The sequence below is a fragment of the Ochlerotatus camptorhynchus genome, unplaced genomic scaffold, assembly GCF_037179485.1.
Source record: "Ochlerotatus camptorhynchus isolate MF236.1 unplaced genomic scaffold, CSIRO-AGI_Acam_v1.1 ptg000330l, whole genome shotgun sequence".
Lineage (NCBI taxonomy): Eukaryota > Metazoa > Arthropoda > Insecta > Diptera > Culicidae > Ochlerotatus > Ochlerotatus camptorhynchus.
Genome location: NW_027040818.1, coordinates 8,114,802 through 8,127,716, shown reverse-complemented (window position 1 = coordinate 8,127,716; position 12,915 = coordinate 8,114,802). Strand labels below are relative to the sequence as shown.

Genomic DNA, 12,915 nt, shown 5'->3' with positions numbered 1-12,915 from the left:
TTGTGTGAATTCTGAAAATAACAAGCAATGATGTCCTAGTAATACTATTTCTGATCACAAAAGGTTTGATTTACATCAAATTGAGGAATTACAACGAAATCGCACATGTCATATGATAGCTATTTTGATAATTTTCTTTTAACTCGAATGTTATTCTACCGCTCGTGTTGTGTGAGAGAGACGACGGTAGAGCATGAATGTTCGAATAAAAACAGACTGTCGCGCACGACAACGAAGCGAGTGTAGTAAAAAACGTCAACTGTTTCAACCCCTGGTCCTGAGGTTATCAAGTGTGTCAACTGTAGCAGTGCTCATCAGGCCTCTGACAGGCAGTGCCCCAAACGAGAGGAGTTCAAGCGTATCCGAAAGGATGCATTGACCTCCAACCAACCAGGACGTAAGAAAAATAAGTCCCCGACTTTCTGGCCTGGCGATTTTCCCCCTCTTCGAACTAACCAGCAACCGCGAGTGCAACCCGCTCCTCCCAACCAACGCTCGGTGAACAAATTCCACTTCCCCCCTGGATCCTGGAGAACACCGCCAACGCTAGAAGGTATGTACTCCTCGGTGGACGAGTGTTGGAACATGTTCGTCTATGTTACCAGCGCTTTCCGCAAGTGCACCAACAAGAACGAACAGTTCGAAACTATCGTGAAACTGGCTATGCATTATGACGTCTAAACCACTATGCATAGTCACGTGGAACGCTTGCTCCTTAAGAGCAAAAACCATCGAGCTTGCGGACTTCCTCCGCAAGCATACCATCGTGGTTGCTGGTTGCCGGACCTCAACATCATTCGGCTTGATCGTACCAGCACCAGGGGAGGCGTGGTTGTGTATCGATCATCGTCAGGAAAGGGATAAAATACCGCAGTCTGTCCCATATTCGCACCTCTATCATCGAGGCCCTTGGTGTGGAGGTGGAGTCGTCGACTGGATACGTCCAGTTCATCGCCGTCTACTGCCCTCAACAGTGTGCCGCCAGCAGTGGACTAGCGGCTAAATTCAAGAAAGACCTGTCCACCATCACCCGTACCGGTTCCTGACTCGTTGTTGGAGGAGATCTGAATGCTCACCATGAGGCCTTGTGGAACTATCAGCAGAACCAGAACGGTCGTCTGTTGTTCGACCATTCGCAGCATGGGCTGTACTCCGTTTGGTTCTCGGACGAGCCAACATTCATCTCACCGGTGGGAAATCCATCGACGCTAGACCTGTTTCTGACAAATACCGGCTTGTCCAAGCCGGTAGCCTTGAACGAACTCAGCTCCGACCACCAACCGGTGGTGGCTGAACTGGGCTGCAACGTAGCCCCTGCTCCAAGCCTGCGTAAGGTCTACCATCGCGCAAACTAAGCCCAGTTTAGACGTAATGCAAATACAGACTTGTCAATACGGGAACTTGCAAAAAACATTGGATTTACCTAAATCCACTGTTCACGGTGTGCTCAAATCGAGAGGAAACCGAGAAGTGATAAAAACATTGGACGTACGATGCTGTCATGGACCGAAAGGTGAAGAGGATATTGAAGGGAACCCCGAATCTCTCTGTTCGAACGGTGGCTCGTAAAATAGGAATGTCACCTGGTTCTGTCCAAAAATCAAAACAGCGTTTGGGGCTGAAGTCGTATAAAGTAAAAAACAGTTTCAAATCGAAACGACAAACATAATTTGACAGCAAAATTACGGGCACGACGTACTGTATGCGTGATAATGTTTGCACCATTGAGCAATGTCAAAATTAAAAAAATTCTCAAAAATGATGTTTCTCAGAGTCTTAAACTATGTTAATCATCGATTGAGTTTCCACTTCCTGCAATTACGGCCTCCACACGCTTCCGAAATGCACGGCAGGTTCTAATAATGTAGTCTGGATCCATTTCTCTCCATGTACGGGTCAAAGTTTGTCTGAGGCTTGCTGTACTCGGGTGGCGTTTAGAACAGGCCTTGGTCTTCATGACGCGCCATATTGAGTAATCCAGCGGATTGAGATCGGGGCTGGATGGCGGCCAAATATCCTTCGCCCAGAACGGAAGATGTTCCTGCAACCACTTCTGAGTGCGGTTCGAGGTGTGGCACGGAACCCCATCTTGTTGAAATACAACATTTGGCTCACGGATCCACGGAAGAACATACTTACTTAAAATCCCGATGTAGACCTCCGTGTTGAACTTGTCGCCTTCTGGAATGAACACCGGGTCCATTGTTTTGCCATCGGTAGCCACCAATCCAAACACCATAACGCTAGCAGGATGCTTGGTCAGATACACGTTCTTGTGCTCGTCGGCCACGTCTTTTACCGGAAAAGAACTAATATACCGGTCGGTTCTGGAATTTAATACGGGATCGACGATAAACATGCTCTCGTCGGTGAACAGGATTACCGGATTTTTTTCGCTTAAGGAAGTTCAAGATTTTCTTGCATCGTTCAACTCGTAGCTTCCGGATGCGGTTGGAAATCATGTGAGTTTTTTTTTCGTGCCCTCGTCTTCGCCCCGTAATGTTCCTTTACGATCTTCCGTGCCGTAAAGTCACTGATCCCGTGTTCCTTTGCCATTTTCCTTATTGAACGCACTGGATTCACCCGAATCTTCCTTTTGATAGCAGCGATAACCCTCGGAACCCGAGCTGACCTCGGACGACCTGTGGCCACCTTCGCGGATAGTTGTCCTTTCTTTTCTTGGTCTAAAACCTTTTTGACGGTTCACCGGGACACTCCCACGGCGATTGAAATGCCTTTTTGCGACATTTGCGCGTGGGACAAATCACGAATACGCTGCCACTTCGTCATGGTGCAACTGTCAAACTAAGTAAATCATTTTCTTTTATACACAGCCTACACGGTTAGAAAAAAGTACCCAAAATTAAGTTCTTTTCACTCATCTAGGCACTATAGTGCAGGAACCCAAAAGTAGGTAAAGCGGGTCAAAGTAATTTTCATTGACTTGTGTGCAGTTCGTATGGAATTTTCCACTGGCTTTTTAACCAAAAGTAAGTTAGTTGTACCCAACAGTAGGTAAATATGATTATACTCAACGTTGGGCTCCCACACTTTACCACCCCTGTTGGGTGGTTTTGCTACTCCGTTTTTGACAACATTAGAAGGAGAAAAGGAGACAAACTAGTCAATAGTAGGTAAAAGTGAACTTTCCGTTGGGTACTTTTTTCTTACCGTGTACTACGGTATGATCTATAGGTTACGTGCATGCAAAGAAAAACAATGCATTGTATGCACAGGTGAAACGGGAACCTTTTTTGTACGATGGTGCAAACATTATCACGCATACGGTATGCACTGCAAATATTTGACGAAGTTTTCATGCGTTGAAACGCATGTCCTGGAATATTTCAAGCAGCTTCCAGGACTGGCTTTCTATTCGGCTAAGACCAAAAATGCTAGAGCTGAGTATTTCAGGACGAAGAAGGCATCGAAAAAAACAAAACCTTTCTGGCAAGCGATTTGCACGTGTGGTCGAAAGAGTAAATCTTTCGTCACTACAGGTGCAATCAACAAGGAGATTTACCAGAAAAAGTACTTGCAGAAGCGATACGCCTTGTTAATAGAAACCAAGCGATCGATTCAACCTCTGGTGATGAATAAGAGAACGTCAAAAAGAGTGTTGTGAGCAGAAATTTATGCCGTGAGACATAGGAAGGGGAACACTTGTTCACTTTTCCCGATAAATTAATTTATCAGAGATGCTCGAAAATTTGATCTACCGTTGAAAAATTTAATTCTGTATCGGTTATACAAGGATCCTGATCGTGTTCAAGACTATTTTTGTTGAGATGATTGGTGCCTTAGTGGTTATGATCTTCCGGATTTCTTGTGTGTACATAATTTGAGTGCAAATTAGTTCAGATCAGTGAAAAATCATACAATAAGACAATTACCGATGGAAATTGGCCAGATGTTGAATGAAAAATGCTTTAATTTGCTTTGTTAAAAATTCTTATTCTGATGTAAACAAACGGTTTGGTTGACGTTTCCTCTACAACGCGTGGGGCGCACTCTACGTTGGTGGTGCATTAAAAAGGTCTATTGCTACCCTTCATCAGAAGCCACAAAGAAAACCCTTTGATCTGGCCCGATTTGGCATCATGCCATTATGATAAAACTGTGATGGAGTGGTACGAAGCAAATCAAGTAAATATTGTACCAAAAACCACAAATCCGCCAAATTCTCCAGAGTTACGTTCAATAGAGAGATATTGGGCTATGATGAAGCGGAAGCTTTTTGGAAAGAAACAAGGAATCAAAGATATCAAACACTTCCATCAAATTTGGACAAAGACGGCCACCACGGTATCTGAGGAGTCTGAACAAACCCTAATGGATGCAGTTACGCTCAAAGTTCGAAAATGTTAAGCAAATACTGAATGACTATGTTTTGACTTCATGAATTTTTAAATCTTATCCCATGAATCTGAAATAAACAACTACAATTCTTTGGTACAAACAACGTAAATATTTACCTTTTTTGACAAAACCCAGGTAATCATGACGTTTGATTATTGAAAACAATATGAATGAAGAAAAGAGACCAACTGCTGTCATGATTACCTGAGATTTGTCAAATAATGTACATATTTACATCGATTGTATCGATGAATTGAAATATAATGCAAAATTTGAGTTTTACTTAAGTTTTGATTGTGTCTGGATTATTGTGGATACAGACCTTAATACAGAAAAACAAGTCATGGTCATATGATTTAAAAAGTACTTCCTTGATAAATAAAAATATGCCATAAGCAGACGTGCTGATCATTCTTGTGTAAAATTGGTTCCAAACGTAAATAAACCCTGTAGGTTTCTTATGACTTGTTTACGTTGGAAACCAGTTATGCGAGGTAGACGACGATTGTTCGTATTTAACAGCCACATCCCCCCCCCTTTTTTTTCTTTTTTTTATACAGGGGGAATCTACTCCCAGACACCTGAGAAGATAACTCAGGGTGTGGGGATGGGAGAAGTAGCGCTCCCGACCCACTAAACCTTACCCTGTGCTCTTGGCCCTTGCCCTCCCCGGAACCGCCCGAAAGCATTACATCATGGGAGGGGGCCGGTGCACTATGGCGCATCACTAGTGGCGCATCACAAACGTGACACTCGTCACTGCACAGTGAGCAGCTGTGCAGGGCCTTCCTCTTATCGTTCGCCGTTAATTGTTCGCCTGAGCTCTAGAGCAGACGTGGCAGCAAACCAGCTGTCCACGGCGGGACAGGACAGACGTGACTGCGTACCAGCTGCGTGTGCTTCGACTTGGTCAGAGTCGTCTTCACTCTAAGAACCCGGTGTCACTCCTGCCTTTGCACAACGAGGGTTTGTGCAGGACTTATCGGCCTCCTGGGACGAGCAGGTTGGGGCTCCAGCGTCCTTACTCCCTTTGGTTCGGTAATTAACGTTTCCAGGACACACCACGAGGAGGCGAACTTTTTCATGCCCCCCTTGAGAAATACCAATCTAACTGTCAAGCGGGGTACCAATCAAGCAAAGTAAAAAAATATTGTTGTTCCCACAGCCAGTGAACTACAAGTATTGCATTCATTACTGGCAATATTTTAGTAATTTTATATGAAAAACATTACTTCGTTTTATTTAGTACATTGTGCTAAAGCTTACTTACATTACTTCGTTTTATTTAGTACATTGTGCATAAGAGCTCCGTTATCGACATGAAATTTTTCACTTCTGAATGAAAGTCATCCGATGCTAACGCAAAAAATCTGGTTGCCGCTACTCTGACGAAAAAAAATCCCTTAAGCTGGGTTTAGACTAGGCAAGTCAAATGATCAACTCAGTTGAATTCAATTGGCTTGAAAAGTTGAGCCTGGTTCAAGTCAGTTGAATGGCATCGTTTATACGTTCAATTCGCGTTCAAATCAGTTGAATTCAACTGACTTGATCAATTGACTTGCCCTATCTAAACCCAGCTTAACAGTGCTGCTTGTTCGCAACATTTTCTCTTGGCGGGACTCTTATAATAACACGAGTAATAACATCGACTCTGGTGCTTTTGTAGGCAGTATAGGAATCACATGCGAACAATCCACACCAATGATATTACAGTCACTAACGCTTGCTGATAAATTAATTGAAATTCTCAAACCTTCCGTAGATTCCACTGGACGAAAAGAAGGAAAATGGTACCTCCAAACCCCTAGTAGGAATTCTCAAGAACGGAAGCGTCACACCGCCCATCAACGGCGATGCCGGTCAAAAGACGCCGGATGCGAACCATAAAGATGAAAAGGATATGCAGCTTCTCACTGGCATCAGAGGTAAGTTGGAACCCGTCCAAACCCATGCTGCTCTAACGGTTGACACTGTCACCCACCCCCCAACAGAGAGCCAACTGATGGATCATGAACTTCAGTGGGAATCGCTTGCTGCCGAAGAAGCCGAAGCCCTCGTCAAGCTGGATGACGAATCCGTGGATGACACCGCCCGCGGAAGCTCCTCACACCTTGCCAACGGGAACGGCCCGTCGCATCAGCACCTGTCCGACCGGGAGGACAACAGTGATAGCGAATTGACCGATCCACCGGTAAGCATGACTTTGCAATCCCTTGCACCGTTTAGCTCGATCAGTGAAGTAACACTAAACAAGCTGGATCTTGGCGACTTGCAACTAAAATCCGAGGAGTTCGATGTATAGTACCCATGATTGTTTAGAGTTTTAGGTTTCGTTCTTCAACACTGTCTTTCTAATCTATCACACATTGACACAAGCACACACACACACACACACACACACAAAACACACACTACTGCACGTTTCCATCTGTCATCCCTTATTTGAATCCTACTTGTACACTAATTCTCCTCAGCTGTCTTGGGGTTGTAAGTAAAAACGAAGTAAATTTCATTTAATCGAACGCTGTTACTATACCCGCTCACGTGCATGCACAATCGATTGTGTTTCTCCATCAACGCACACTTCTGTATAGATTGTAATATATTTATTTGTAAATAAACAAATAAGCAGAATGCCAAAATTGTAGGTCCTATTTGTTGAAATGAGAATGAATATTTCATGTCCAATCCATACTGTATAATGCTCATTTAGGTTAACTTGAAAAATATCCTCATGGCTTATTGAAACAACACATGAATTTCGTCTAAACGCATTGACCAAATGATTTAAAGCAGATTTTAAATGCAGGATGACCGGCTATCTTAAAATTAACGGAAATCCATATGGAGCTGATATGCGGTTATACGCAGAGTATCATGTGCTATGTACCGTGATGTTTTTTTTTTTCAGTGTAGCATGTTTCTTCGAATATACAGTCAACTTTCGCTCGTTGGGCTAAACCTGTAGCCCAATTAGTGAAAGAAGGTGAAAGGCTTTCAATAGTTGGGCTGTCAAGCTGAAAATTTGTTGAGGGATACTTACTTACCTTACCAATCAGGCTACGGCCTTGTTGTCCTCTGCTGTCCGAAGAAGTCATCTCCACTCTACTCGATCAATGGTAACACTTCGCCAGCCTCGAAGTCTGCGAAGGGTCCGCAGGTCGCCTTCTACTTGGTCGATCCACCTTGCCCGCTGCGCGCCTCTTCTTCTTGTTCCTGTTGGGTCGCTTTCTTGAACCATTTTCACTGGGTCGCCGTGCGGCATTCTTACGACGTGCCCAGCCCACCGTAGTCGCCCAATTTTTGCAATGTGGATGGTTCTCCCACACCTTCCGTTCGAAAACACCAAGGGCGCGTTGGTCCTCCACGAGCATAGTCCAGGTCTCGTGGCCGTAGACAGTTTTATTCGACCGGACCGTCCTCCGGAGTCCAAAGTCGGCACGATTCCCTGCCATAATGCGTCTTTGAATTTCTCTGCTGGTATCATTTTCGGCAGTCACCAGTGAGCCCAAATACACGAACTCATCGACCACCTCGATTTCGTCACCGTCAATCTGAACTCGGGGTGGGAGGCTAACATTGTCTTCCCTAGAACCTGTTCCTTTCATGTATTTTGTCTTCGATGCGTTGATGGCAAGTCCAATCCGTCTAGCTTCAGCCTTCAGTCTGATGTACGTTTCCGCCATCATCTCAAAGTTCCGTGCCATAATGTCTATGTCATCGGCGAAGCCAAAGAGCTGGATGGACTTCCTGAATATCGTGCCACTCGTGTCTATCCCAGCTCTTCTGATCACACCTTCTAAGGTGATGTTGAATAGCAGACACGAAAGTCCATCACCTTGCCGTTACCCCCTTCGAGATTCAAAGGGACTCGAGAGTATCCCCGATACTCGAACAACGCACATCACTCGATCCATCGTCGCCTTGGCCAATCGCGTCAGTTTATCCGGAAATCCGTACTCGTGCATAATCTGTCACAGCTGATCTCGATCGATTGTGTCGTATGCGGATTTGAAATCGATGAACAAATGATGTGTGGGCACGTTGTATTCGCGGCATTTCTGCAGAACCTGCCGAACCGCGAAAATTTGGTCCGTGGTAGCGCGGGCACCCATGAATCCCGCCTGGTATTGCCCCACGAACTCTCTTGCATATGGTGACAGACGGCGGCATAGAATTTGGGAGAGTACCTTGTAGGCGGCGCTCAGCAGTGTGATCGCGCGGTAGTTGCAGCAATCCAACTTGTCGCCCTTTTTGTAGATTGGGCATACGACACTTTCCATCCACTCCTCCGGTAATATCTCCTCCTCCCAAATCTTGGCAATTACCCAGTGCAGCGCTCTAGCCAGTGCTTCACCACCGTATTTTAATAGCTCACTTGGTTTACACCAGTTGCTTTGTTGCTCTTCAGCCAACCGATCTCCTCCTCAACTTCTTGAACATCAGGGGGCGGTAGCCTGTCGTCTTCTGCGCGTGCTCCAAGGTCTGTTGTCATGCCATCTTCGTTTTCTGCTGCTTCACCGTTGAGGTGCTCGTCATAGTACTGCTTCCACCTCCACCTCCAAATTTGTTGAGAGATACACCGATTGTTTATTATCATCACTATCCTTGAGCAACTATCCAAAATGTTCATACATGAGCCATTTCGAAAAGGAAACAGCTTTGACAAAAATGACGTTTGACTTCGATTTAGGTGGGCCACAGCCCAACTAAGAGGAGCCCAACAAAAACGTAACCCACTTACACATTCGCCTTGACACCAGTCCCGAAGTGACGTTTCTTCACACACATTTTGACAGTTCTTTATGGGGTTTTGCGTTGGAGTGAGAGAATTAGAAAAAGTCCGTTATGTTTCACACATAGACTGACAGTTACATATGAGATTTCGCCATAGGAGTAAAGAGTTACAGAGCTCTCGTCAACGCCAATAGCCCAACGAGCGAAATTTGACTGTACTTCGTCTGGAATAAAATCATCGACAAACCGACGTGAAATTTAAAATTAACTTTTGTTCGAAAATCATATAGCGGCCGATTCAAATAAGTAGCGATCGATAAATCAAAGGATTTTTTAAATCTAGATAAGAAATAATTTGTCCAGGATAGATTCGTCACGAATCAACTCATTTAACTTGCACGCGTGTTTGCGACTTAGCTAAACGTTTTACAGAATAGATGTCACTAGTGTGTTTTGAACAGAAATGTCATAGTACAGTCAAATTTCACTCGTTGGGCTATGTTAAGTGGGCTACGTTTTAGTTGGGCTGTAGCCCACCTAAATCGAAGTCAAACATCATTTCTGGCAGAGCTGTTTCCTTTTCTAAGTGGCTCATGTATGAACAATTTGGATAGTTGCTAAAGGATAGTGATGATAATAAACAATCAGTGTATCCCTCAACAAATTTTCAGCTTGACAGCTCAGTCCAACCAACGAAGGCCTTTCACTAAAGTGGGCTACAGGTTTAGCCCAACGAGTGAAGGTTGACTGTAATTTCAATTGTCAGTAATAAAGTATCATCAAGACTGTGTTACATTTGGTGCATTTTCACATAAATTGACACTTCGAAAATAAATTATAACGTTTGAAAATCCCTCTGTTGTTGATCTTCCGATTTTCGAGAAGGTGGTTGTCAAAATTGATTTCTGGTCGGTCAGAAATAAGTCTGGTACAATAGCAGGTTAAGTGAAAATTTACCAAATGGAACGCAGCCTTTTGACGGAATCCATTGTCATACAATTTGTTTAACCACTTCGCAATTTCACGGGCACACATTTGGCAATCTACTTAATGAACAAAGTTCAAAATTAATCTACATGTCTGCTGCAGAGAAGCAAGCATCTCATTTAATTTTCACTTCTGTATGACTTCTGGATGGCGAAATCAGTGCCAGTGAAAACGCGAAGTGGACTGATTCCATGAACCTTCATCTTCACCGACTGTTATGCCGAATGATCATTACGATAAACGACATTTCATCCTAACCTTTGGATGCCAAACAACTGAATGCAGCATTAGAACCGGTTTCTACCGGTCACTACCGTTCACATCCTGCATGGTTGGTAATGTGTTAAGTGCGTGTACCACCACTGATGCTCACGCAGGTCTCATTGCCTCGCCAACATTCAGGTGAAGGAATCCGTCAAAACTAGCCATCATCGCAAACCACACAAACTGGTCCTGTTTGCCGATCCGGCTTCTTCGCCTGCTCCTGGCACCCCGACGGCACCGGTCGCCAATGGACTTCGACCGCGAGTCACTCGGCAAGTATCCTGGGGACCACCGCCGGCTGCCCTGACCGGTATGAACCAACTACCGTACAAGATCGACGAATCACCCGAATCGCCGGCGTAGATAAACCATACCAAAAAGTGGGCGTGGCTAACCGCTTTATGTGATCATGTACATGTGTGTAATTGAGAGTGCGCGGATATTTGTGTTGTATGATCTCATTCCAGTTTCATCCCCCGAATCCGGCGACAATAGACGTCGCCGGCGGTTGCGTTCATTTGTGTTTCTGTGCATTACCCCTAACTAGATAGATTGTGAGTTCTAAATGGAAGCCAAATAAAGATGACATTTTCTAAAGAACCCCCTTCGTTCTGTGTTTCATTTTTTCGTCCGTGACTAACAACCAAGTAAGTGCCAAGTGTCCACAAACAGTGCGGATCGCAGACCTTGCCCCGTCAACCTTCCTAGTTCTTAGTATAGTCAGCGTTATCTAACATTCGGCTCACCGCACCGCTCTTTAGGAAGCACTAGAAACAAGCTTGGCTGCCGTAGATACCGTAGATTTGCCACCATCTGCCACATCCGGCGAAACCTCGCAATATAAATATCAGCACAACATTGCAGATGAAACAATCGTCGAAGTAGATGAACCGTCGAATTCTTCGGAAGAAACCGTAGACGAAGAAGAAGAAGAAGTAGAAGTAGACGAAATGTATCAATCAACCGTAGACGATGTAGTGGATAGGCCACAGCCATCACGAGAACCCCGGGTGCCGGAAAACATAGCGATGCGAGTCAAGTATAGAAAACTGCCTCCGTTATATCTGGATGCCGATAAGCGACAGTTTGCCAATCCGATTAGCTACCTGGGCGGTCCGCGGCTCGACAATCGGACCTCAATGGCGTCCCGATCGAGTCGGGGCGATAGCTTAACCAGTTTGGATTCGTTGATGTCGCTTGATTAGATGGGAATGAATAAATTATTCTGGACAGCTTGACGAGGGGTGACAAAGAGAATTAATTGAATATCACAGCCATTTTCACTATCGCTAGTCTACTACTTCTTCTATTCCTGGTCCTATGTCCTTGCTTCAAGACTTGACTTGCGTCCCACATACCAAGATTTCACTTCATTAGGTCAAAACCACCAAGCCCGCTGTGGAGACCGCATGAACGGAGGGTGAGATATGCCGAACTGCGGTACAATACAAGAAAATTAAAGACTGAAAAATGTGGAGTGTAGAAGTGAGAGAAAATAATTATGACGAAAACAAATAACAAAATCTGTATCGTTCTAAGAGATTCTAAAGAAACCATTTTGAGATTAATTCAATTGGAATTCTGCGAAAAATTCCCATGAAATTCTGACGTAAATTCCATGGAAATTCTGGAAGAATACTTTTCACATTCTGGAGATCATTCCAAGATATTTGTGAAGAATATTTCAAGGGAATTTTAAGAAAAACTAAGGGGAGAAATAAATGCAAATTCTCGTGAGAATTATGAAGAAAATGAAAATAAATATCGAGTGAATTTCCAGAGTATTATGGAGGGAATTCCTAAAGTGTTCTGCAAATAATTCCGAGTCTATATAGCAACATTCGAACAAAAAGAAAACCATCAAAAAAATATATCATATGACAATGAGTGCCCAACAAACATTGAATGTTGAATAAGAGCTTATTCAGACAAAAACAAGCTTCTTCAACTAAAAAAAATGCTTATTCAGCTGTTCTTCTTCTTCTTCTTCGCATTTCAAGCTTATTGCATATTGCATATTATGAGATGGATAATAACTAGGCACGCCATGAACTTTTCATACACATTTCCTGACAGTTGGTAAAAGGCCATTTGGATTGAAGCTGCTGCACGGGTAAGTTCAACATTCACTAGCTGCGTCGTGGGTGATTTGCCCATAACCAATATCGGCGGATTTTCACATTTCTGGCGATCCTGCCAGGAGGTAATAAAGGGCAAATCACCCACTTGCAAGGAAAATCGTAAATTTGAACGCGACCGGGACGGCCGTTTTGAATGCGAGTGAGGACGGATTTATGCAAAAATCGTCTCCTCGCCTTGGCAAGGCCACAGGAAAGAACGCGACCGAAACGGCCGTTTTGATGCGAGTGAGGACGGATTTTTGCAAAAATCGTCTCCTCGCCGTGGTAAGGCCACAGGAAAGAACGCGACCGGGACGGCCGTTCTGAATGCGAGTGAGGACGGATGTGCAAAAATCGTCTCCTCGCAGTGGCAAGGCCACAGAAATAGCACGCGACCGTTAAAAAAAAAAAACAAAAAAACTGGTATCATTACCATGGCAACGAAAAC

At 44.3% G+C, this 12,915-nt stretch overlaps 1 protein-coding gene across 6 annotated transcripts in view; it reads left to right on the top strand.

Annotated features, from left to right (window-relative positions):
• Positions 1–11,585, top strand: part of axo (axotactin) — a 213,166-nt gene extending 201,581 nt beyond the window's left edge. For 4 of the 6 annotated variants that reach the window (XM_065230353.1, XM_065230351.1, XM_065230352.1 and 1 more), the window contains 3 exons: positions 6,122–6,284; positions 6,351–6,550; positions 11,109–11,585. In XM_065230353.1, the coding sequence (XP_065086425.1) occupies positions 6,122–6,284; positions 6,351–6,550; positions 11,109–11,552 (807 nt within the window). In that variant the 3' untranslated portion in view covers positions 11,553–11,585. Of the gene's footprint in view, positions 1–6,121; positions 6,285–6,350; positions 6,551–10,485; positions 10,944–11,108 lie in introns of those variants that run through there. The other 2 variants (XM_065230355.1, XM_065230354.1) reach the window with 2 other exon arrangements.
• The last annotated feature ends 1,330 nt before the right edge of the window (positions 11,586–12,915 follow it).